Source organism: Sorex araneus, chromosome 5, assembly GCF_027595985.1.
Source record: "Sorex araneus isolate mSorAra2 chromosome 5, mSorAra2.pri, whole genome shotgun sequence".
In the NCBI taxonomy this organism is placed as follows: Eukaryota; Metazoa; Chordata; class Mammalia; order Eulipotyphla; family Soricidae; genus Sorex; species Sorex araneus.
This window is the reverse complement of record NC_073306.1, coordinates 118,289,150-118,313,175: the sequence shown is the minus strand read 5'-3', so window position 1 is coordinate 118,313,175 and position 24,026 is coordinate 118,289,150. Positions and strand designations below refer to the sequence as shown.

The 24,026-nt window shown below is 41.4% G+C and overlaps 1 protein-coding gene across 2 annotated transcripts in view; it reads right to left on the bottom strand.

Moving 5' to 3' along the window:
* Positions 1-24,026, bottom strand: part of ITCH (itchy E3 ubiquitin protein ligase) — a 102,723-nt gene that overhangs the window by 67,002 nt on the left and 11,695 nt on the right. For both annotated transcript variants that reach the window (XM_004612555.2, XM_055138453.1), the window contains exon 3: positions 8,220-8,310. In XM_004612555.2, the coding sequence (XP_004612612.1) occupies positions 8,220-8,289 (70 nt within the window). In that variant the 5' untranslated portion in view covers positions 8,290-8,310. The remainder of the gene's footprint in view (positions 1-8,219; positions 8,311-24,026) is intronic.

Sequence of the window (24,026 nt, the reverse complement as noted above, 5' to 3'; positions counted from 1 at the left end):
CAGGTGCGACCCAAAAACCATAAATAAATAAATAGATAAATAAATAAATAAAAATAAGGCATTTCAGCTAACCCTGTTTCCATCCCTAGTACCACCATAGCCTTCAGAGCCCTGCTAGGAGCAACACCTTCCCTCCCTCCCACATCCCACTCCCAGCATAAAACTAGGAGTCGCCCAGAGCATAACCAGATGCAGCCTCCAAACCCTCAGAAAACAAATTTCAAAGTTTAGAAAATTACATAAAATCTGTGTTACAGTCCTTATATAAAGGAAAGAGAGCAATGTGATGTTTTCTAAAATTTATATTCTGAGAGTAATTAAAAGAATTTCAATTTCAATTATCAACTGACAGTATAGCAGTGTTTGCCTTGTATGTAGCCAACCTGGCATCACATATTGTCCCCTGAGCACCAACAGAAGTGATTCCTGAGTCATAAGCACATATATATGCATATACATATAATATATGTCTATATATATGAACTAAAAGGAGCAAGAAAAAAGACAGTATCATCCTATACTGGGGTTATTCCAAGACTAATAATTTTCAGTCCTTACTCCTTACTCTCACCTCTCTATATCACTGTCACTGTATCACTGTCATCCCACTGTTCATCGATTTGCTAGAGCGGGCACCATTAACATCTCCATTCATCCCAGCCCTGAGATTTTAACAGCCTCTCCTTACACGTCTTTCCAAATGACTGGAGGCTCTTTCAGTGTCAGGGGAATGAGAGCTGTTATTGTTACTGTATATGGCATATCGAATACACCACGGGGAGCTTGTCAGGCTCTTCCGGAGAGGGAGCCTGAGAAACAGCTACCACATCCAAGGAAGGCATCAGGCGTGCAAATTACCTACTCCCGACCCAGGGAGGTAGTGATGAAAAATAACAATACAGGACTCTTTCAAGGCCCTGTAATTGGAATGAGTCCACTTTAAATCCTTTAACGAGGATCCATTGGAGGGCAAGTCTGGTGCAAGTCTGGTGCCAGCAGCCGAGGTAATTCCAGCTCCAATAGGGTATATTAAAGTTGCTGCAGTTAAAAAGCTCTTAGTTAGATCTTGGGAGCAGGGAAAGGTCCGCCTAGAGACAAGCCACCGCCCTTCCCCTCCCCCCCTTGGTCCCCGCCCCTTGCTTCTGGGCGCCCCATCTATGCTCTTAGCTGAGTATCCCTGGGGCCGAAGGGTTTACTTTGAAAAAAATCAGAGTATTCAAAGCAGGCCCAAGCCACCTGGATACCACAGGTAGGAATAATGGAATAGGATTGCGGTTCTATTTTGTTGGTTTTCAGAACTGAGGCCATGAGTAAGAGGAATGGCCAGGGGCATTCATATTGCGCCACTAGTGGTGAAATTCTTTGGACCAGCACAAGACGAACCAGAGCAAAAGCATTTGCCTAGAATGTTTTCATTAATCAAGAATGGCTGGAGCAATAGCACAGCGGTAGGGTGTTTGCCTTGCACGCAGCCGACCCATATTCGATTCCTCCACCCCTCTCAGAGAGCCCGGCAAGCTACCGAGAGTATCGAGCCCGCACGGCAGAGCCTGGCAAGCTACCCGTGGTGTATTGGATATGCCAAAAACAGTAACAATAAGTCTCACAATGAGAGACGTTACTGGTGCCCTCTCGAAAGGGATGATAGTGACAGTGACAGAATCAAGAATGAAAGTCGGAGGTTCTAAGAGGATCAGATACGTCATAGTTCCGACCATGAACGATGCTGACTGGTGAGCGTGTCAGTGCTATTCCCATTACCTGCCGGGCAGCTTCCGGGAAACCAAAGTCTCTGGGATCTAGGGGGGAGTAGGGCTGCAAAGCTGAAACTTAAAGAAATTGAGGAAAGGGCACCACCAGGAGTGGAGCCTGTGGCTTAATTTGACTCAAACAGGGAAACCTCACCCGGCTCGGATATGGACAGGATTGACAGACTGATAGAGCTTTCTCGATTCCGTGGGGGGTGGTGCATGGCCGTTCTTAGTTGGTGAAGCGATTTGTCTGGTTAATTCCGATAACGAGACTTGCCTCTCTAGTAGTAGATAATTCTACTACTAAAATTATCTTCTTAAAACAGATGTTATTACATCACTACATTTCAATGATTCTCTATTGCTTTTAAGTTCAAACACAAGGGAACATTTTTACATTATTTACTGTACACAACTTCAGTTTCCTCCTATATAAAATCCTATCCAGCCCTATCCCCTGGTAATCTAACTACTTTTACCTATTTACTCCTTCTTACAAAGCCCGTAAGAGCCTCTACTCATAAAATTCCTTTTCCTATATTATAGAATCCTACTTCCTCAAATACAAATGCTGCCTTTTCTTTATTGGACTGCGTTTTATAAATATAAGGAGTTAAATTGTTCCTGCATCCATAACACTGTCATATTCCTGCATTTGTGCTTCTGTGGCATTATATTCCTGTATAGCTCTATTTCATTCTTAATTTTATTACACTTATTAGCTTTTACTTGTTTAATTCACTATAATTCCCTTTATGACAAGCACGTAGCTAGTCTTAGGTTTAAATCTAAGAAAATACATTTGTTTAACTAAGTAATCACTCATGGCAGAAAATAATTCTGTTGTTTCTGGTTGGGGGCAGGGGAGTCAGGGATCAAACATGGTTGGCTGTGCACATGGAAAGAGCCTTGCCTGCTATTCTATCTCTCTGACCCCCATTTTTTTGTTATACCCATATATACAAGCATGTAATTTATCAACTGCATATAACATTGTACTATATAATGTATTTTTGATTCTTCTGTCTGGAGGTCAAAGCTTTTACCTGGTTTTAAGTCTTCATCCTTATCTATCCAGTATAATAAGTTTAATGATTCCAATATAAAATGTTGAACAAGTTAAAGAAAGCAGAAGTGAATCCTGGGCTGGAGCGATAGCACAGCGGGTAGGGCGTTTGCCTTGCACGTGGCCGACCCGGTTCTAATCCCAGCAATCCCATATGGTCCCCTGAGCACCACCAGGGGTAATTCCCGAGTGAAGACCCAGGAGTAACCTCTGTGCATTGCTGGGTGTGACCCAAAAACCAAAAAAAAAAAAAAAAAAAAGTGAATCCTTAAGCTTATTCAACTTATTCTGGGAACCATGAGGATAAAGTGATTAAGGTCAAACAAACAAGGGTGTTCAGACTAGAAAAATGAGCAGTAGGATGAGATGGTAAGAACTAAAACCAATTAGGCAAGGGCTACCTCTGTGGCCAATCTATGTCTTGGCTGAGCAAAACTTGGTATATGAACTCTCAGCATTAAAGTCAGCTCAAGTGGCAGAAACCCTGAATTCTATCCTTAGCACAACATACCACCCCACCTCACCCCAACACTTGTAAATATGGCCCTGGTGACCACTGGAGCACTACCAGGTATGGCTACTATGAAAAAATTAACTTAAGGGGCAAAAAGACAGTACAGTGCTTGGTAAGGCACGTGCCTTTCAGGCGACAGACCCATGTTGTGCACAAGGAAAGAGACCCTGCACCCCGTATGATGCCCAGAGCTCACCAACATGATCCCTGAGAGCAGAGCTAGGATCCAAAAAACAGAGCTGAGTGTGACTAAAAAAACCTAAATAAACAAATAATCATACCAGAAATATAGTACAGGGATTAAAATGGCTGCCTCGAACAAGACTAAGCCCATTTAACCCAGTTCTATCTATACCACCATGATTACCCAATACACAGCTAGGAATTATCCCTGAGTACCAGAATGTGGCCCAAAACCAGAACAAACCAAAAAAACTAAAATTTCATAAACCTTTAACTTTAAATTATAAGTACCCAGAACAACCTCTATGTCTGAGTATATGACACTCCAGAAAATATGTGAAAATGCAATAAAATTTCTATGCAATTACTAACAACAAAAATCAAGACAGTTCTCCTTCCTTAAATGTTGAGTTTGGAATAAATACTAAGCAATTTCTAGGAAATACCAAAGTACTTATTTTACTCATACACTTCTTTATTTTGTGGTGTCAAGAAGTGAACCATGTCAACATATGCAGGTTATGTGGTCAACTGCTGAGTTACATCTCCCATATACTTTAATACTAGCATACGTAAGTAGCACTGTAGCACTGTCATTCCACTGTTCATCGATTTGCTCGAGCGGGCACCAGTAACGTCTCCATTGTGAGACTTGTTTTTGGCATATTGAATACGCCACGGGTAGCTTGCCAGGCTATGCCGTGCAGGCAGGATACTCTCAGTAGCTTGCTGGGCTCTCCAAGAGGGACAGAGGAATCAAACCCGGGTCGGCCGCATGCGAGGCAAACGCCCTACCCGCTGTGCTATTGCTCCAGTCCAGCATAAGTATCAAATAAAATACACACCAAACAAAAAAATGTACCTAAGCACTTTGGTCTTCCAATCCAAACAAGAACTGATTCCTGAACGAACAAACAACAACAAAAATTTTATGAGGTAGGGCACTTGCTTTATATACAGCAGACCTGGGTTTGATCCCTGGCATCCCATATGGTCCCCTAAGCCCTGCCAGAAGTAATCTCAGACCAGAGCCAGGAGGAAGTTCTGAGCACTGCTAGGAGTGGCACAAAAACAAATACAAAAAAGAAAATCCAGTGACTCACTTTGCATAGTGAAAATCGCTCATTTATAAAGACTTACACTCCCCTACTCTTATCCCTCTTCCCTCCAAAAACACAGGCAGATCCAGACGGAAAAGTCTTAGTCAAGCTAAATTCTGTATCAATTATGGAGAAGAAGTCAAGGTTTTTCAGTAGGAGTACAATATTTCAGGGGTTAGATTAAAACAAACAGTATGGGGCTGGGGTGATAGTACAACAGGTAAGGGACTTGCCTTGCATGAAGTCAACCCAGGTTTGATCCCAGCATTATATATGGTCCCCGAACAGCAACAATAGTGTGATTCTCTGAGAGCAGAGGCAAGAGTTTAGCCTTGAGCACCACCAGGTATGACCCCCCAAACAAAAATGGGCTGGAGTGATAGTACAGCAGGTAGGGCACTTGCCTTGCACACATCCAACCCTGGTTCAATCCATGGTATTCCATATGATTACCCGAGTACCACCAAGAGTAATTCCTGAGTATACAATCAGGTGTGACACTTGAGATGTGATACCCAAAACAAAACCAAAACATAAAATTTTTAAAAAGCACAAAACAGCCTGCAAAAGGGCTAAATACATTTGATTTGTATGCAGAATGCCAAAGATTTAATCCCTGGCAAAGCTTGGTCCACTGAGCACCTCCAGGCACCTACAACAACACTGAGCACTGTCAGGTGTGGACCAAATCCTGTCTCTTATATTACAAAGAATTTCCAGCCAAAAACTCAGAAAACTAAAAAAATAAATAAATAAAACAAACAAAAAAAACTCAGAAAACTAGAGGCAAAATTAATTTTCTTTCTCTATGTAAATATTTAAGGGTGTGCAGAAATTGGAACCCTCACGCATAGTTGGTAGAACTGTAAAATGGGGGTGCTGGAAAGACAGCTGAGAGGCTAAAGTACTTGCCAGTCCTAATTCAACCCTTTGCATCATATATGATCTCCTGAACACAGAAACAGCATTAAGTCCCAAGAACTCCACATGTGGTCCCAAAAGAAAACAAAACAAACAAGAAATGTAAAATGGATGGTGAAGATCCTTTGGAAAATAATTTTGATTATTTTTCTCTCTGTCTCTTTGATTTTTCCACTCTGCTGAGGACTGTGTTCTCTCTTGGAACACTCACTTCCTCTTTCTCTTCCCTGATCCCTGGTATCTAAGTAACTTTCAAGAAAAAATAACTTGTTACACTTACACACACACACACACACACACACACACACACACTATAAAATTTAGGATTTTTGCAAAAATGTTAATCATATATACCATAAGATCCAAATATTCTGCTCCTTTCACTAAGTGAAAACATACATCTTCATAAAGTAGTTGTACAAGAAGGGCTGGAGTGATAGCACAGTGATAAGGCGTTTGCCTTGCACGAGGCCGACCCGGGTTCGAATCCCAGCATCCCATATGGTCCCCTGAGCACGGCCAGGGGTGATTCCTGAGTGCATGAACTAGGAGTGACCCCTGTGCATCGCCGGGTGTGACCCAAAAAGAAAAAAAAAAAAAAGAATGTTCATAGTAAGGGATAAGGTAATGTACCTTGTAAAAGAGGGATGCCTTAGATCACCTCTGACCCCAGTGTTTAGAGAGGAGATGGACAGAGAACGAAAGAAATCAAGGGGGGGAGGGGAGAACAAAATGTAATGGGTGAACAGGCATTAGGGCTTCATACCAGTGATATGAGTGAGGAGTATAGTCATATCCCCAAAACACAGATTCAACAAATCGGAAAACATGTGATCTAATCAGCAACCACTGAAACTCTCTAATGTGCTTGTCAATTTGACAGGCAGGGGTGGAATGGGGATTAGGATAGGGAGGAAATCTGGGGACATAGGTGGACAGAAGTTGACAAACTCAAACAATCAGTAACTTTGTAAATTGTGGCTCCTTACTAACATTTTTTTTAAAAATTAATGTTCATAGGAGGCCAGAGATAACACAGAGAGCAATTTCCTTATTCAGTATAAGGAAATTATGAAAGTAATCCCCAGCACCCCATATGATCCCCTTAAGTCCACTAGGAGTGCAAAGCTGCAAAGCCAGGAGTAAGTCCTAAGCATCACCAGGTACAGATAACTCACTGTATCACTGTATCACTGTCATCCCATTGCTAATCGATTTGCTTGAGCGGGCACCAGTAACGTCTCCATGGTGACACTTGTTTTTATTGTTTTTGGCATATCGAATATGGCACAGGTAGCTTGCCAGGCTCTGCCGTGCGGGCAAGATACTCTTGGTAGCTTGCCGAGCTCTCTGAGAGGAGCAGAGAAATTGAACCCAGGTCGGCCAAGTGCAAGGCAAATGCCCTACACACTGTGCTATCACTCCAGCCCACAGACAAATACCAAAAAAAAAAAAAAATCATAATAGCTAAAAAGTGTCAGGTGTCCACCGACTGGAAAAGTGATAAATATATTATCTATCCACACAAGGATTTTATTTGGTAATAAAAGGAAATTATAGGAAGCAGAAATATAGTTCAATGGTAAAGTCAAACAAACTTAATGCAGGCACACATACAAGCCCACATTTACTCTTAGGGACCCATGATGACTCAATGACAAGATCACCTGCCTGCAAGCATTTATCAGGTGAGGTTGCCAGTTCAATATCTGCCACCACTTCATGTGACCAAGTATGATACCATCATATCAGCTGTTCGGGAAATCCAAAGTACCACAACGAAAATGATCAATTTCTTGCAAGTACTGCAACAAGTATACAAGCATCACAATCAAATATGTGATCTATGGCAAATACCACAGCCAAGAAACAACCCTCTGGTAAACACCACAGCCGAGTGCAAATATCACAATGAAGTGTGTGCAATCCCAATAATCACAGAACCAACAACAGTGAGGAGAGAAGAGGGAAAAGTAATTTAAGGAATTGAAATACTAATACTACATTGTGGATGAATCTTGAAAATATGCTAAGTGAGGCCAGATCGATATTACAGCACGTACTATCATACAGTCAACCTGATTTGATTCCCAGCATCCTATATGGTCTCCCAAGCCTGGCCAGGAGTGATCTCTGAGCAGAGAGCCAGTAATAAACCCTGAACATTATCGGGTGTAGTCCCACAACAACAACTAAATAAATAAATAAATAAATAAAGGAAAAGGAAGAGAAAATGTGCTAAGTGAAAGAAGGCAGAGATTAAACGCAACACATTTTATAATTTCATATATGATAAATTCAATATAAAGAAATTATATGCAAGTAAATTAATGGTTGTAGAGTTGGGGAAACTGAGTGAGTCCACAACCATGATTGTGATAATGGTCTGAACAATTTTTAATGTCCTGATAATCACTGAACTCTAAATGAATAAGCTGCAATTACCCCCTCAAAAAAGCTATTATGACAAACAAAAAAACAACTGCCCAGGTATACATGATAAATGGAAAATAACATATAAAACACCCGAGATCATCCCAAAGAAGATTTTTAAATATCTAAAACATTTATTCATTAAACAAATATTAATACCTGATTTAACAGTCGTTAAAAGGTCTTCTCATAAGACTCTTTTTTTTCATCTTAAGGGGCAAATGGTACTAGAGGACCTTTTTAAAGCTTACCAGTGATCTGAAGTTGTGATTTCATGGTCAGGCTACCCATTGAACCAAGTTGTGATCCACTGTCAGACATACCACCAATAAGACAGCAAACCTAAACACAGCAAAAGAGATACTATAAATATCAAAAAGTTCTCATTTAAAATATGCTTATACTGCTAACCATGTTATTTCCATGTCCCACTGAAAGTCACATAATAGCCAGAGGCCAGAGTGTTCATTCAATTTTTAATTATAGTATTATTCTCTAATTGTACTTCCTACCAGACTTCCTTCTCACTCTCCTTTGATAATTCCTTATTCCTTCATATGACATTGTGACTTATAAATATGAATACAGTAATTAAAATGCTGGAGTGTGGGGTCAGAGAGGTAGTACAGCAGATAGGGCACTTGCCATGCATGCAGCTGACCTGGGTTCTATTGCTAACATCCCAGATGGGTCTCCCTAGCTTGTCAGGAGTGATCCCTGAGCATTGCTGGTTGTGGCCCAGAAACAACAAATTACAGAAAAGCATGCCCGGGCCTCTAGAGTCAGAGGCCTGGGTTTAATCCCCAGCACACAGTCCCTTTGAGCACCACAGTGAGTTGAAGCCAAGAACTGTACCATCACTGTCACTGTCATCCCATTGCTCATCGATTTGCTTGAGCGGGCACCAGTAACGCCTCCATTGTGAGACTTGTTACTGTTTTTGTACCATAAATAGCCCATACCATAAAAAGCCTATACCATAAAAAGCCCATACCAGCAATTTCCCACACCACTAGGTATGGTCCAAAAAACAAAAGAAAAACAAATTCACCTGTACTTTCCTTAAATCCCCATTCTTATGTTGAAGCATCTCATCTTCCTAAAACTCCAGGGAAGAAATAATTATTTCTTCTCATCAACCCTATAGCCATGTATACTAAGTAACACTATAACATGGCAATTAAGTATGCTGAGCTTGGGGTCAGATCTAACAGTATCTCAGTTCTGTTATCCACTACTTGAGCGAACTGCTAAATCTCTGAGACACACTATTATCCATAAAACTGAGATAATTTCATTGTAGTTTTATGGATAAAAGTGTCTTTCCTTTTTTTTTTTCTTCTTTTTGGGTCACACTCGGCGATGCACAGGGTTTACTCCTGGCTCTGCACTCAGGAATTACTCCTGACGGTGTTCAGGGGACCATATGGGATACTGGGAATTGAACCCGGGTTGGCCGTGTGCAAGGCAGACGCCTTACCGGCTGTGCTATCGCTCCAGCCCCTCTAGATAATTATTTTAATTGTTAAAACTAAATTGTTAAATTGTTAAAAGAAAGACACTTTTGGGGCTAGAGCGATAACACAGCTATTTCATCACTCCTAAAATAGGTCAATCCTTAATGTTTAATATTATGGGTATTTCTTACAATTACATTAGAAGAAAGATGACAGAATGTCAAGTGAAGAAAGAAGACAATGAAATATTATCAAAGGTAAAAATAAGCCTTATCATTTTCCCAAAGGCAACAGAAAGAAAAAAAAATATGAGAATTTCACACATTTAACCTGACTGAGTCTATCTTGTCCTAATAAGATCTGATTCTAAAAAACAACAAACAGGCGAACTACATGCCTATGATTTGTGGGGTTAAATTATTTTTGTTGGGAAGGGGGAATTGTATTTTGGGGTTTTGTGTGTGTTTTTCTCACATATCTGTTTAAAATACATATTCTACTTTACAGTATTACAGATAGGATATTGTGAGATATGGAACGGACAGCCGAAAAAATACAAGAAATGAAAGCAGAAATAAAAAAGCTACAAAAATAAGTGTCACAAATAAAGGATTTGGTAGATGAAATTAAAAACTCAGTGGGTGTCCTCAACGGTAGAATGGCTACAGCAGAAGACATATATCTCCCTAATACCAAAAGCAAACAAAGACACCACGAAAAAACAAACTACAGGCCCATATCCCTGATAAACACGGAAAGATCCTCAACAAAATATTAGCAAACAGAATCCAACAAATCATCAAAAAGATCATACACCATGACTAAGTGGGATTCATCCCAGGGATGCAAGGATAGTTTAACATTTGGAAACCAACATAATCCATCATATCAACAAAAGATAAAAACCATATGATCATATTAATAGACACAGAGAAAGCATTTGACAAGATTCAGCACCCATTTATGATGAAAACTCTCACCAAAATAGGTTTTTTTTTTTTTTGCTTTTTGGGTCACACCTGGCGATGCACAGAGATTATTCCTGACTCATGCACGCAGGTATTACTCCTGGCAGTGCTCAGGGGATCATATGGGATGCTGGGAATCGAGCCCAGGTCGGCCACGTGCAAGGCAAACGCCCTACCCGCTGTGCTATTGCTCCTGCCCCACCAAAATGGGTTTTGAAGGAACTTTCATCAATATAGTCAAAGCCATCTGCCACAAACCTATGGCAAGCATTATCCTCAATGGGGAAAAACGAAGAAACTTCCTTCTAAGATCAGGAACAAGACAAGGATGCCCATTCCCAACACTTCTGTTCAATATAGTACTGGAAGTACTTGTAATAGCGATTAGGCAAGAAAAAGATATTAAGGGCATCCAGATAGGATAGAAAGAAATCAAGCTCTCCCTATTCACAGATGATATGATACTATATTTAGAGAAACCTAAAGACTCTACCAAGAAACACCTAGAAACAATAGTCTTGTATAGTAAAGTCACAGGCTATAAAATCAATACCCAAAAGTCCATGGCTTTCCTACACACAAATAATGAGAGAAGAAAGTGACATGAAAAAAGCAATCCCATTCACAATCATGCCTCAGAAAATCAAGTACCTCAGAATCAGCTTAACTAAAAGGTAAAGGACCTGTACAAAGAAAACTACAAAACGCTACTTCACAAAATAATAGAGGATATGAGGAAATAGAAACATATCCCCTGCCCATGGATTGAGAGAATTAACATTGTCTAAATGGCAATACTCCCCAAAGTATTATACAGATCCAATGCAATCCCCATAAGGATACCCATGAAATTCTTCAAAGAAATGGATTAAACAGTCCTGAAATTCATATGGAACAACAAAGACCCATGAATAGCTAAAGCAATTCTGGGGAAAAACAAGATGGGAGGCATCACCTTCCCCAACCTCAAACTCTACTACAAAGCGGTAATAATTAAAACAGCATGGTACTGAAACAAAGGCAGAGCTGCAGACCAATGGAACAGGGTGGAATATCCTTATACACACCCTCAAATATACGATCATCTAATCTTTGATAAAGGAGCAAGAAATGAAAAGTGGAGCAAGGAAAGCGTCTTGAACAAATGGTGCTGGCAAAACTGAACAGCTACATGCAAAAAAATGGGCTCAGACCTCTACCTAGTACCATGCACGAAAGTCAGATGAGAATGGATTAAAGACCTCAACATCAGTCCAGAATCTATCAGGTACATTGAAGACAAGGTCGGCAAAACCCTCCACAACACTGAAGCTAAAGTTACCTTTAAAGGTGACACTCCATTGGCCAAGCAAACGGAAACAGAGATAAACAAATGGGACTACCTTAACTGAGAAGCTTCTGCACCTCAAAAAATACAGTGACCAGAATACAAAGACAATCTACAGAATGGGGAATGATACTTACCCAATACCCATATGATAAGGGGTTGATACCAAACCAAGGATTTACAGGGCACTGGTGGAACTCTACAAAAAGAAAACATCCAACCCCATCAGAAAATGGGGCGAAGAAATGAACAGAAACTTTCTCAAAGAAGAAATCCAAATGGCTAAAAGGCACATGAAAAAATGCTCTTCATCACTAATCATCAGGGAGATGCAGATCAAAACAACAATGAGATATCATCTCACACCACAGAGACTGGCACACATCCAAAAGTACAAAGCAACCGCAAACAAAAAACCGGTGTTTGCGGGGAGATAGGGACTCTCCACTGCTGGTGGGAATGCTGACTGGTTCAGCCCTTTTAGAAAACAGTATGGACGCTCGAAAGATTAGAAATTGAGCTCCCATTTAACCCAGCAATACCACTTCCGGCAATATATCCCAGAGATGGAGAAAAGTATAGTCGAAATGACATCTGTACTTATATGTTCATTGTAGCACTGTTTACAATAGCCAGAATCTGGAAAAGACCCGAGTGCCTGAGGACAGATGATTGGTTAAAGAAACTTTGGTATATCTACACAATGGAATACTATGCAGCTATTAGAAAAGATGAAGTCATGAAATTTGCATATAGGTGGAGCAACATGGAAAGTATCATGTTAAGTGAAATGAGTCAGAAAGAGAGGGACAGACATGGAAAGATTACACTCATTTGTGAAATATAAAGTAACAGAATGGGAGACTAACACCCAAGAATAGTAGAGATAAGTAACAGGATTACTCCACAGCTTAGAAGCTGGCCTCACATGCTGGGGGAAAAGGCAGCTCAGAAACAGAAGGAAACACCAAGTAAAGGTTGCTAGGAGGGCCCGCTTGAGATGGGAGATTCGAGCTGAAAGTAGACTATAGACTGAACATGATGGCCACTTAGTACCTCTATTGCAAACCACAATACCCAGAAGGAGAGAGAGAGCAAAAGGGAATGCCCTGCTACAGAGACGGGGTTGGGTGGAGGGGATGGAGGGGTGGGGGGTGGGAAGGATGCTGGGACCATTGGTGGTAGAAAATGGACACTGGTAGAGGGATGGGTACTCGATCATTGTATGACTGAAACACAAGCACGAAAAGTTATAAGTCTGTAACTGTACCTCACGGTGATTCACTAATAAAAAATAAAAAAATTAAAAATTTATTTTCAGTTAGCACAGCCATTACTGGGAATAACAAATTCCAGTCTCACTCCAGTTGGAAATGGAACCATAGAACAAATAATGGTTCCTATGTTCACAACTCAGTAGCCAAACTATCCAGCAGTGTTGAAAATTAGATCTTGCTCCCTAAGGCAATATAGCCTCTAAGACTAACTAGAAGGAACAATGTTCAGATACCCATTCACCACTAATGATAGCAAAGGAGATGACTTTAGACTCTTAAATGGCAGTTAATGATTATCGGAGTGTTAAGAATTCTTCGGTCACTTATTTTTGCTTTGTTTTCATCTTTTTTACTAGGTATGTTAGGCCACATCCTATGGGACTGGATTACTCCCAGGAAAGTGCTGGAGGTCCCTTCAGAGGTGCTTAATGGATCATGAGGAGCCAGGGTTTCTGGTTCAGGTTTTTAAGTGATCTCCTCCAACCCTGATCACTTAATTTCTTAACAAAAGGAGAGAGCATTTATTTTTTATTTTAAAGCCACAACTGGGCAGTGCTCTTGGGACTAAAAGGGAAGAGTTACTAACTGTACCTATTTACTGATGCAAATAACCATAACTATTTCTCTCTCAATAGAAACACTTTGATTCTGAACATCAAATAATGATCTTGGATCACTGAAAACTTCCTTTCCTACTTTCCAACCAAATATGTCATTTGCAAATGTATACAAAGATACAGGAATGTATAACTTTTAAGGTTCAATAGCATAAAACAGAATTTAAAGGAAACTGGCACCAGAATTAAACTTTCAGCATTCATTTGCTGGTCTGAACTCTGTACCCACTATTCCAGAAGTAAAATTTTACCTTGTTCTCCTGAACTGTTAAACTTGCGTCTCATTCCCTGCCTTTTGTGCTACACCCAGCTGTGTTCAGGACTTACTACAGGCTCTGCACTGAGGAATCACTCCTGGCAGAGCTCAGGGACCGATATAAGATTGAACCCAGTCAGTTGCATGCAAGACAAGCACCCTGCCAGCTGCGCTATCATGCCAGCCCTATTTTCTAACAGTTTAATATTAACTACTATAAACTGCTTTCTGGTTTTGACTACATACTACAGTTTAAAATTTTTCTTGAATCACTGAGTTACATGGTTACAAATTAATTCATGACTGAGTTTCAGGTGTATCAGGTGTGCAATGTTCCAATGCCAATCACTTAACCAGTGCCCTGGTTTCCAAATACCCACAACCCTGCCTGCCTCGATAGCAGTATTCTCCTCTAGAGTGACCACTTCCCTCTGATTGTTGTAGTGATCCCTTCCCTGACCTATTCCCCTTTGCTCAAGTAGCAAGATAATTACTATGACACCAGTTCTCCCACTGTTATCTATTGCATTTGGGTTTCTTATTCCTTTACTACGTTTCTTTCTTTCTTTCTTTTTTTTTCTTTTTGGGTCACACCCAGCGATGCTCAGGGGCTACTCCTGGCTTTGCACTCAGGAATTGCTCCTGGCAGTGCTTGGGGGATCATATGGGATGCCGGGGATCGAACCCAGGTCGGCCGCGTGCAAGGCAAACGCCCTACCCGCTGTGCTATCGCTCCGGCCCCTACGTTTCTTTATATACTGCATATGAGATCATTCTGTTCCTCTCCCTCATTTCACTCAGCATGATACTCTCCAGATCTATGTATCAGCAAATTGTATGACTCCATCGTTTCTTATGGCCAAGTAATATTCCACTGTGTATCTGTACTACAGCTTCTTTATCCATTCGTTTCTTGGGAATCTTGGTTTGCAGATTTTTGGCTACTGTGAATACTGCTACAATGAATATGGGAGTACAGATGTGTTCTCTGCATTGGGCCATTGGTTATATTCCCAGAAGTGGAACTGCTAGGTCATTTAGAAGCTCAATTCCTAGCTTTTTGAGGAATGTCCACTTCATTTTCAAAAAAAGGCTGGACCAGTATACATTCCCAACAGCAATGAATTAGAGTCCCTTTTTCATCTGCAATTATACCAACACTGGTTATTCTTTTTGATGCATGCCAGTCTTGCAGATGTGAGACGGTGCCTCACTGTTGTTTAGTGATATACAGCATGGTGATATGATTAGTGATATACAGCATGGTGATATACAGATTTTCACATGGCCTTTTGGTCCAGGACTGCCAGCAGGTCCAAACTTGGGTCAGATGCTGCCCGGAGACTAGCACAGAGGCACTGAGGTTCCCACAAGATGAGCAGAAGTCTGGGGCACAGATAAAGGGAACGGCCAGAGCTTTCTGGTGGTCTTTTAGCAGACCACCGCTGCGGAGAACCTACCTGGGGACGGGCAGAGGCCGGACAGGTTTTTTTTTTTTTAATGACTGATAAAAGAATTCAGATTTGTTCCCAAATACTCCACTGCTGTCCCCCGAGGAGGACCCTGGGGGACTGGGCCATGGGTACTGGGGGCTGAGTGGCTCAGCTCTCTCCAGCAGTGTGGACACTGGTCTCCCAAGTTGTGGGTCTCCGCTCCTGTCCGGGAGTCAGGGCCAACATGTTGGCTGCTGTGCAGACTCCAGGAGTCACTGACTCTGGTCTCGCAGCTGATGTCAGTGAGACGCACGCATTTCCTTGTTGGGCCTGACACGGTGCTCCCTCGGTGCACGTGGCTAGTAGTGCCCTGAGTGTGGTGTGCAGAGCCTGACCTCAGCCTGTGCAGGGCTGTTCTTCAGGGCTTCCCAACTGGGCGCTGAGGAAAATCTTGAAACATTTATTTTGCTTTTGGGGCCACATCTGGCAGTGCCCAGAGACTCTGTGCAGGAGGTGCCTGGAGGTCAGTTTCTGACAGTGGCTGGGGACCCTGTGGTGCTGACCTCCTGCCTTCAAGACTTTGCTCCAGCCTTCGAGCATCTTCCAGGCCCGGATGTCTGAATCCTGCCATTGACGGTGCAGCACTTCCTACTTTGTCCTCTCCTTGTAAAGCCTAAATGTGGCCTGTCGGGGATGGTCGAGCTTCTGGGAGCCAGCATCTTGCTTCTATGTAAAGAATAGTATGGTAAAAACCCATGTTAAGGGGCTGGAGTGATTGCACAATGGGTAGGGCGTTTGCCTTGCACGCAGCCGACCCAGGTTCGATTCCCAGCATCCCATATGGGCCCCTGAGCACCGCCAGGGGTGATTCCTGAGTGCAGAGCCAGGAGTAACCCCTGAGCATTGCCGGGTGTGACCCAAAAAGAAAAAAAAAAAAAAACATGTTCAAAACCAATCCCTGCTTGTGCTGTCTAATTGTTTAGCTGTCTAGTTGATAACTGTTATATAATCTTTAATAAAAAAGTTTAAATTATTTTGAAATTATTCTGAAGGTTTTCTAGCAGTTTCACCCTGCTTTGCTTTCCCTTTTTTTAATATTTGGGTTACACCTAATGCTCTGAGGCAACAAATCATAGAGAGTAATGCATATATGTATGTATGTGTATATATATATACATATGTATGTATATATACTTCTCAGAGAGCCTGGCAAGCTACCGAGAGTATTCTGCCCGCACGGGCAGAGCCTGGCAAGCTACCCGTGGCGTATTTGATATGCCAAAAACAGTAACAATAGGTCTTATTCCCCTGACCCTGAAAGAGCCTACAATCGTTGGGGAGGACAAGTAAGGAGAAGCGGCTAAAATCTCAGGGCTGGGAGGAATAAAGACGTTACTGGTGCCCGCTCCAGTAAACGGACGAACAACGGGATGACAGCGATAACAGTAATGCCTTTTGGAATTTGCATTACTTCTTTTCCCCATTTTTTGATGGAGTAGGGTTGTTTTCCTTGTCAAGTTCTACTAGTGTTTATATATAATAATCCTTTATCAGATGAGTAGTCACTGTAACTGTCATCCCGTTGCTCATCGATTTGTTCGAGCGGGCACCAGTAACGTCTCTCATTGAGAGACTTATTATTACTGCTTTTGGCATATCCAATACACACGGGTAGCTTGCCAGGGTCTGCCATGCGGGCGAGATACTCTCGGTAACCTGCCGGGCTCTCTGAGAGGGGCAGAGGAATCGAACTTGGGTTGGCTGTGTGAAAGGCGAATGCCCAACCACTGTGCTATCGTTCAGAGTATTGCCAAAGTAATTTCTACTAGATTGTGGGCTGTTTTTGTGTTCTGGTTACTGCTTCCTTTGAAGTAAAGAAGCTTCTTATTTAATGTAATCCCATTTGTTTATTTTTACTTCCATTTGCTTGGGCAGTGGCATTTTATCCTTAAGGATACCTTTAGCCTTATCTTCAATGTCATGGTGTACTCTGCCTATGTTCTGCTCTATGTACCTTATGGATTCAGATATGATATCAAGGTTTTTAATACGTTTTTATTTCACTTTTGTGCATGACATTAAAAAGAGGGCTGAGTTTACTTCTTTGCATGTGGCCAACCAGTTTTTCCAGCACCATTTGTTGATGAGGCTTTCCTTACTCTACTTCATATTCTTTGCTCCTTTATCAAAGATTAACTGACCATATAGCTGAGGATGTTTCTGGATTTTTTATTCTATTTCATTGACCTGAAGGTCTGTCTTCATTCCAATATATTTTTTCCAGTTTTAATTATTATCACTTTGTAGTACGTTTTGAAGTTGGAGAAATTGATACCTCTCATCTTTTTTCCATGGACTGCTTTGGATATTTGGGTGGAGACTGGTTATTGTTCCATGTGAAGTTCAGGAGTGTTTGATCTATTTCCTCGAAAAATGTTGTGGGTATACTATAAGGACTGTAGTCTAATCTGTATCATGCTTAGGAAAGTATTGTTATTTTGACAGGTGTTAATCCTCCCAATCCATGAGCAGGAGATGTGTTTCCACTTCTTTGACTTCACTTTTATTTCTTAACTAGTGCTTTGTAATTTTCTTTGTATAAGTCTTACACCACTTTAGTTAAATGGATTACCAGGTAATTGTTTCTCTGAGGCACAACTGTGAATGGGCTTGTTTTTTGTTTTTAAGTTTATTAGTGAATCACCATGAGGTACAATTACAAAGTTATGAACTTTCGTATTTGCATTTTAGTCATACAGTGATCAGTTATCCATCCTTCCACCAGTGTCCATTCTCCTCCACCAATGTTCCCAGTATCCCTCCCACCACCCTGTCCCATTCCCCACCACCCCACCCTGCTTCAAAAAGGCATTCCCTTTTGTTCACTCTCCTTTTGGGTGTTGTAGTTTGCAACAGAGGTATTGAGTGGCGATCTTGTTTGGTCTAGTCTACTTTGGGCACGGATCATTCAACCCAAATGGGTCCTCCTAACATCCTCTACTTGGAGTCCCTTCTCTATCTGAGCTGCCTTTTCCCACAGCATGTGAGGCCAGTTTCCAATCTGGGATTGTTTTATTAATCTATTTCATTTGCATATAGGAAAGCCAAGGACTTTTGATGTTGATTTTATAGTCTTCTACTTGACTATATAAGTATATAGTTTCTACAAGCTTTTTTGCAGTCTTTAGGGTTTTCTACATATAAAAATCACATCATCCACAAACAGTGAAAGCTTGACTCTTCCTTTACTGAGTGCCCTTAATATATTTTTATTGCCTAATTGTTACGGCACATACATTCAGTACTGTATTGAATATAAGTGATGAGAGTGGGCAATGCCTAACTTTAGAGGGAAAAGTTGCCTTCCTCCGTGCGCCCCCCATAATTGTGATAAAGGGTGTATGCTAAGGAAAGTTCCTATAATTCCTTTTCCTTTTTAAGTTTCTACAATGAATGGGTGCAGGATCTTGCCAAATGCTTTCTCTGCATCTACTGATACGATCTTATGATTTTCTTTTTTTTTTTTTGTAGTGATGTGTTAATTGACTTGTGTTTGTTAAACCATCCTTGCACCCCCAGGATGAATCCTACCTGGTGATGGTGCATGATCTTTTTGGCGAGTTGTTGGATTCAGTTTGCTAGTATTTTGTTGAGGATCTCTGCATTTATGTTCATCAGGAATATCATCGGTTTGCAATTCTCTTTTTGTGTTTTCTCTCTGCTTTTGTTATAAGGGTAATGTTTACTTCACAGACTGGGAGGGTTTCTGTTCTTCAATTTCCTGAAAGAGCCTTAAATGGATTTGCACTAGTTCTTCTTTAAAAGTTTGAAAGAGGTCACTAGTGAATCCATCTAGGCCTGGGCTTCTGTTTTGGGGAGACTTACTATTTTGATTTCCTCCATAGCATTAGTTCTATTCAGGTGTTGTTCCATATCTTGGTTCATCCCTGGGACGTTATAAGCATACAAAACTCGATGCATTTTTTCTAGGTTCTCTTATTTCATGGAATAAAGATTTTCAAAATAAACCCTGATCATCCTTTGATTTCCTGTGGAATCTGTTGTAACATGCCCACCCACACTCCTACCTTTTCCTGTTTTTCTTGGGTCACACCCAGCAATGCTCAGGGATTACTCCCAATTCTGCACTTAGAAATTGTTCCTGGCAGTGCTCAAGGGACCACGAGAGGTTGGAATCAACCCAGGTTGGTAGCATGCAAGACAAGTGCTCTACCCACTGTACTCACACTCTGGCCCCTCACCCCTTTCATTTTTCTGATTTGGTTTATTAGGGTTTTCTCTCTCCCTCTACCTTTGTGAGTCTTGTTAATGGCTTATCAGTCTTGTTTACTTTTTCAAAGAGCCAGCTCTTTGTTTCATTAATATTTTGGACTGGGAGGCTGGAGTGATAGCACACTGGGTAGGGCGTTTGCCTTGCACGCGGCCAACCCGGGTTCGATCCCCAGCATCCCATATGGCATATGGTTCCCTGAGCACTGCCAGGGTAATTCCTGAGTGCAGAGCCAGGAGTGACTCCTGTGCACCACCAGGCGTGACCCAAAAAGCAAAAAAAATAAAAATAAAAATTGGACTGGGGCTTAATTCCATTTTATTCATTTCTGCTGTTTCATTATTTCATTCCTTCTGCTTTGGGGTCCTTTTGTTGTTCATTTCCCAGTTTCTTAAGCTGTGCACTTAGGTTGTTTATGTGAACTCTTTCTTCCTTTCTGATGAAATGCTCTCATAGCTATAAATTTTCCCTTTAACACTGCTTTTGCTGTGTCCCACAAGTCCCAGCAGCTTGTGTCCTCACTCTCTTGTGTTTTGATTTCTTCTCCAATGTCCTCTGACACACTGGTTGTTCAATAGTGAGCTGCGTAATTTCCAGGTGTTACTTGTTTCTTGATGCAATTAACTTCTATTCTCAGTGCTTCGTGGTCTGAGAAAATAGTTGATATAATTTCTATCCTCCTGACCTTATAGAAGTATGTTTTGTGGCTCATCATGTCATCTGATTTGGAAAATGTCCCATGTGCATTGAAGAAGTATGTGTATTCAACTTTTTATAAATTAAACCCTCTCTTCCATTTCCTTCAAAGCCAGTATACTCTTGCTGAGTTTTCGTCAAGTTGATCTATGGAGATGTGACAGAGTGGTACTGAAGTCTCCAACTATAATTGTGTTGCTATCAATGTCTTCCCGAAGTCATTGTTAAAACATACTTAAAAGCTGTTGTTTTAAGTATCTTACTGGTCATCATTAGGTGCACATGTTTTAGTAGTGTGAGTTCTTCCTAATACACATGTCCCTTATTATTAAGAAATGCCTCTGTCTTATAGCTTTTTTCAGCCTGAAGTTGATGTTTTCTGATACAACTATGGCCACCCCAGCCTTTTTGTGGGAGTGTTTGCTTAAAATATTGTCTTCCAGGGCTGGAGCGATAGCACAGCGGGTAGGGCATTTGCCTTGCACGCGGCTGACCCGGGTTCGATCCCCGGCATCCCATATGGTCCCCCAAGCACCGCCAGGAGTAATTCCTGAGTGCAGAGCCAGGAGTAACCCCTGAGCATCGCTGGGTGTGACCCAAAAAGCAAAAAAAAAAAAAATTGTCTTCCTACCTCTGACTTTGAACATGTGCTTAAACCTTATCACAGAATCTTTTTTTCAATTATATTCCATCCTTGTCTTTGGGTTCACAGGGTATCATTTGATAAGTCTAAGTCTTATGGATGTTTCTTTGTATGTGATTTCCCTCATTGGTCTTACTGCTTTCAGAAGAAATCTTGTTGCTCCAGAAGAGCACCAGATGCTCTTTGGCTTTCATTATTCTGATTAGGATGTGTCTTGAAGTGGTTTTATGTGGGTGGGTCTCTTAGCTGGTACCCTTCAGCACTCTTAGATCTGGGTGCATATGCTCTTCAATTCGAGAAACTTCTCAGTGATGATTTCTTTGACTATCATGTCTTCATCAAAATTGCCTTCCTGATCTCAACAATTTGTATGTTGTTCCTCTTATGTTGTTCCTCTTGAATTTATCCCAGAGTTCTTCTGTCTGTTATCCATTTATTTTGAGGACCATGCACTCAGGAATTACTCCTGGTGCTTGGGGGACCATATGGGATGCTGGGAATCGAATCTAGGTTGGCTGCATGCAAGGCAAACACTCTACCTGCTGTGCTATCTACTCCAGCCCCACCAGAATTCTTTAGTTCTGTCATTTCTGCTTGGGTTTTTTCTCATTTCTGTTCTCAAATTCTCTTGTGTTTTATTGGCTGTTAGTTTTATTATTTCTTTGAGCTCATTAAACGTCATCATTTCCTCTCTGATGTCCTTATCTGAGAGGTTATATAGTTGGTTATTATTTGTTGAGTCTTTAGAGCTACCCTATATGCTCACTAGGCATGTTTGGGTTGTATACTGATTCCCCATTGTGTCTGTTTTTAGGACTGAATTTATTGCCAGATTCCATCTGTGCCCAGTGGAATACCATAGAGGGTGAGTATTATGTACCCAGTGGAATACTATGAAGGGTGAAGTATCATGTGGCACAATAGCAGTTATGTGCTTTTGGAAGGCCCAAACAATCTTCTTCTCTCTCTTGGAAGTACTGTTACCCTGCTGTCGGTCTTGGGCTCCAGGTTACCTTAGCCAAGCACCTGATCCATTTCTGGTGCTCTCCTGGAGATTTTGCAGGTCTGGAAATGCAGCATGGTGATGCTGAAGACTAATGTTTTTCCATCAGGGATTGTGCTTGGGGTTTCGGCTGGGGTCCTGCTGTCCCTCTGCGTTCAAGATCAGCTTTGCCAGGAGCCTGATGCATCTTTGGCATTCACCTAACATTGAGCAGTGCTGAGAACTTGGTGTGACGGTGCTGTATACTGGCACCTACCCCCAGAGCTTCTCCTATTTACTGCAGTTTAAAGGATTTAATATGCTACAATAAAGGTAACTACTAATATGTTACTATAAATATTACTCTTCTACAAACAATATTGGTATGAATTCTACAACCTAATTACATATAATGTTAAACTTCTTGGCACCCAAGAAACTGTTGTTTGAAATCACTTTAATATTCAGGAACTCTAAAGATACAGGTGGTGCTTACTCTTGGTGGTGTTTGTGGGACATATGAAGACTGAACTCGGGGCTGGAGTGATAGCACAGCGGGTAGGGCGTTTGCCTTGCACGCGGCCGACCCGGGTTCGAATCCCAGCATCCCATATGGTCCCCCGAGCACCGCCAGGAGTAATTCCTGAGTGCATGAGCCAGGAGTGACCCCTGTGCATCGCTGGGTGTGACCCAAAAAAGCAAAAAAAAAAAAAAAAAAAAAGACTGAACTCAAACTTAGATTGGCCATATACAAGACAAACACCTTACCTGCTCTTCTACCTCTACGGTCCAAAATAGAATACTGTTTTAAAAGGGGAGGGTTGTGAAAATGGAAAAAAAAAATTAAGAATGTAGGGAGATGGTTTACTGGATTCATACTCTGCTTTCCAGAGCCCTAGGTTTGATATATAGTGACAAAATAGAAAGAAAGAAAGAAAGAAAGAAAGAAAGAAAGAAAGAAAGAAAGAAAGAAAGAAAGAAAGAAAGAAAGAAAGAAAGAAAGAAAGGAAAGGAAGGAAGGAAGGAAGGAAGGAAGGAAGGAAGAAAGGAGGGAGGGAGGGAGGGGAGGGGGGAGGGGAGGGGGGAGGGAGGGGAAAAAAGAGGGAGGGAGGGAAAAGAAAGGGAGAGAAAACAGAGAAGGGGGGAGGGAGGGGGGAGGGAGGGAGAAAAGGAGGGAATTTTGCACCCAGAGACAGTATAATGGCTAAAGCATTTGCCTAGCACATAGTCAACCCAGGGTCAATCCCTAGCACTGAATTGTGGTCATGTAGTGCTGCCAGGAGTGATCCATAATCATAAAACAAAACTGAGCCCTGAGTACTGCTGGGTGTGGCCAAAAAAAAAAAAAGGAAGGAAGGAAGAAAGGGAGAGAAGAAGGGAGGGAGGGCAAAAAGGACAGGGGAATACATTTGTAAAAGACTGAGACATTTATGATAAAGGTTAACATCAGAAATTTACAAAGAATTCAGGGGCCAGAGAAACGGTGCAGCATACACACACACCTGCCATGCACACACCCAACCTGTGTTTGATACTTGGCATCACATATGTTTTCCTGAGCACAGCCAGGAATAATTCCTGAGTGCAGAGCCAGAAGTAAGCCCTGAATATTGTCGGGTGTGGCCCCAAAACCAAAACAAACAAAAACAAACTCAGAAATTTATAAAGAATTCTTACAACTAGATTATTACAAGACAAATAAGTCAAGCAACAACCCCTCCTTCCCCACAAATTACAAAATATAAATACCCATATTTAGATATTTTAGGTTAACTTACATTTAACAAGTATACTTTCTTGGGGGAAGGAATGAATTTTAGGTCATACCTGGCAATGATCAAGGCTTACTCCTGGCTGTGCTCAGGGTTCACTACTTATCGTGCTCAAGAGAACATAGGCATTGCTGGGAATCAAACCAGGGCAGGCAAAGGAAACACCTTATCCTCTATACTATCTTTTCAGCCCTCCTACTCTGATACTTAAAGGATACTAGAATTTATTTTCTTAAACATTTAATCTTAGGTTGGACAGAAAACTCAAGTTATTGAAGCAAAAGCTTAGCATGCTTTAGACCAAGTTGGATCTCCAGCCACTGAACAGCTCCTGAGCAC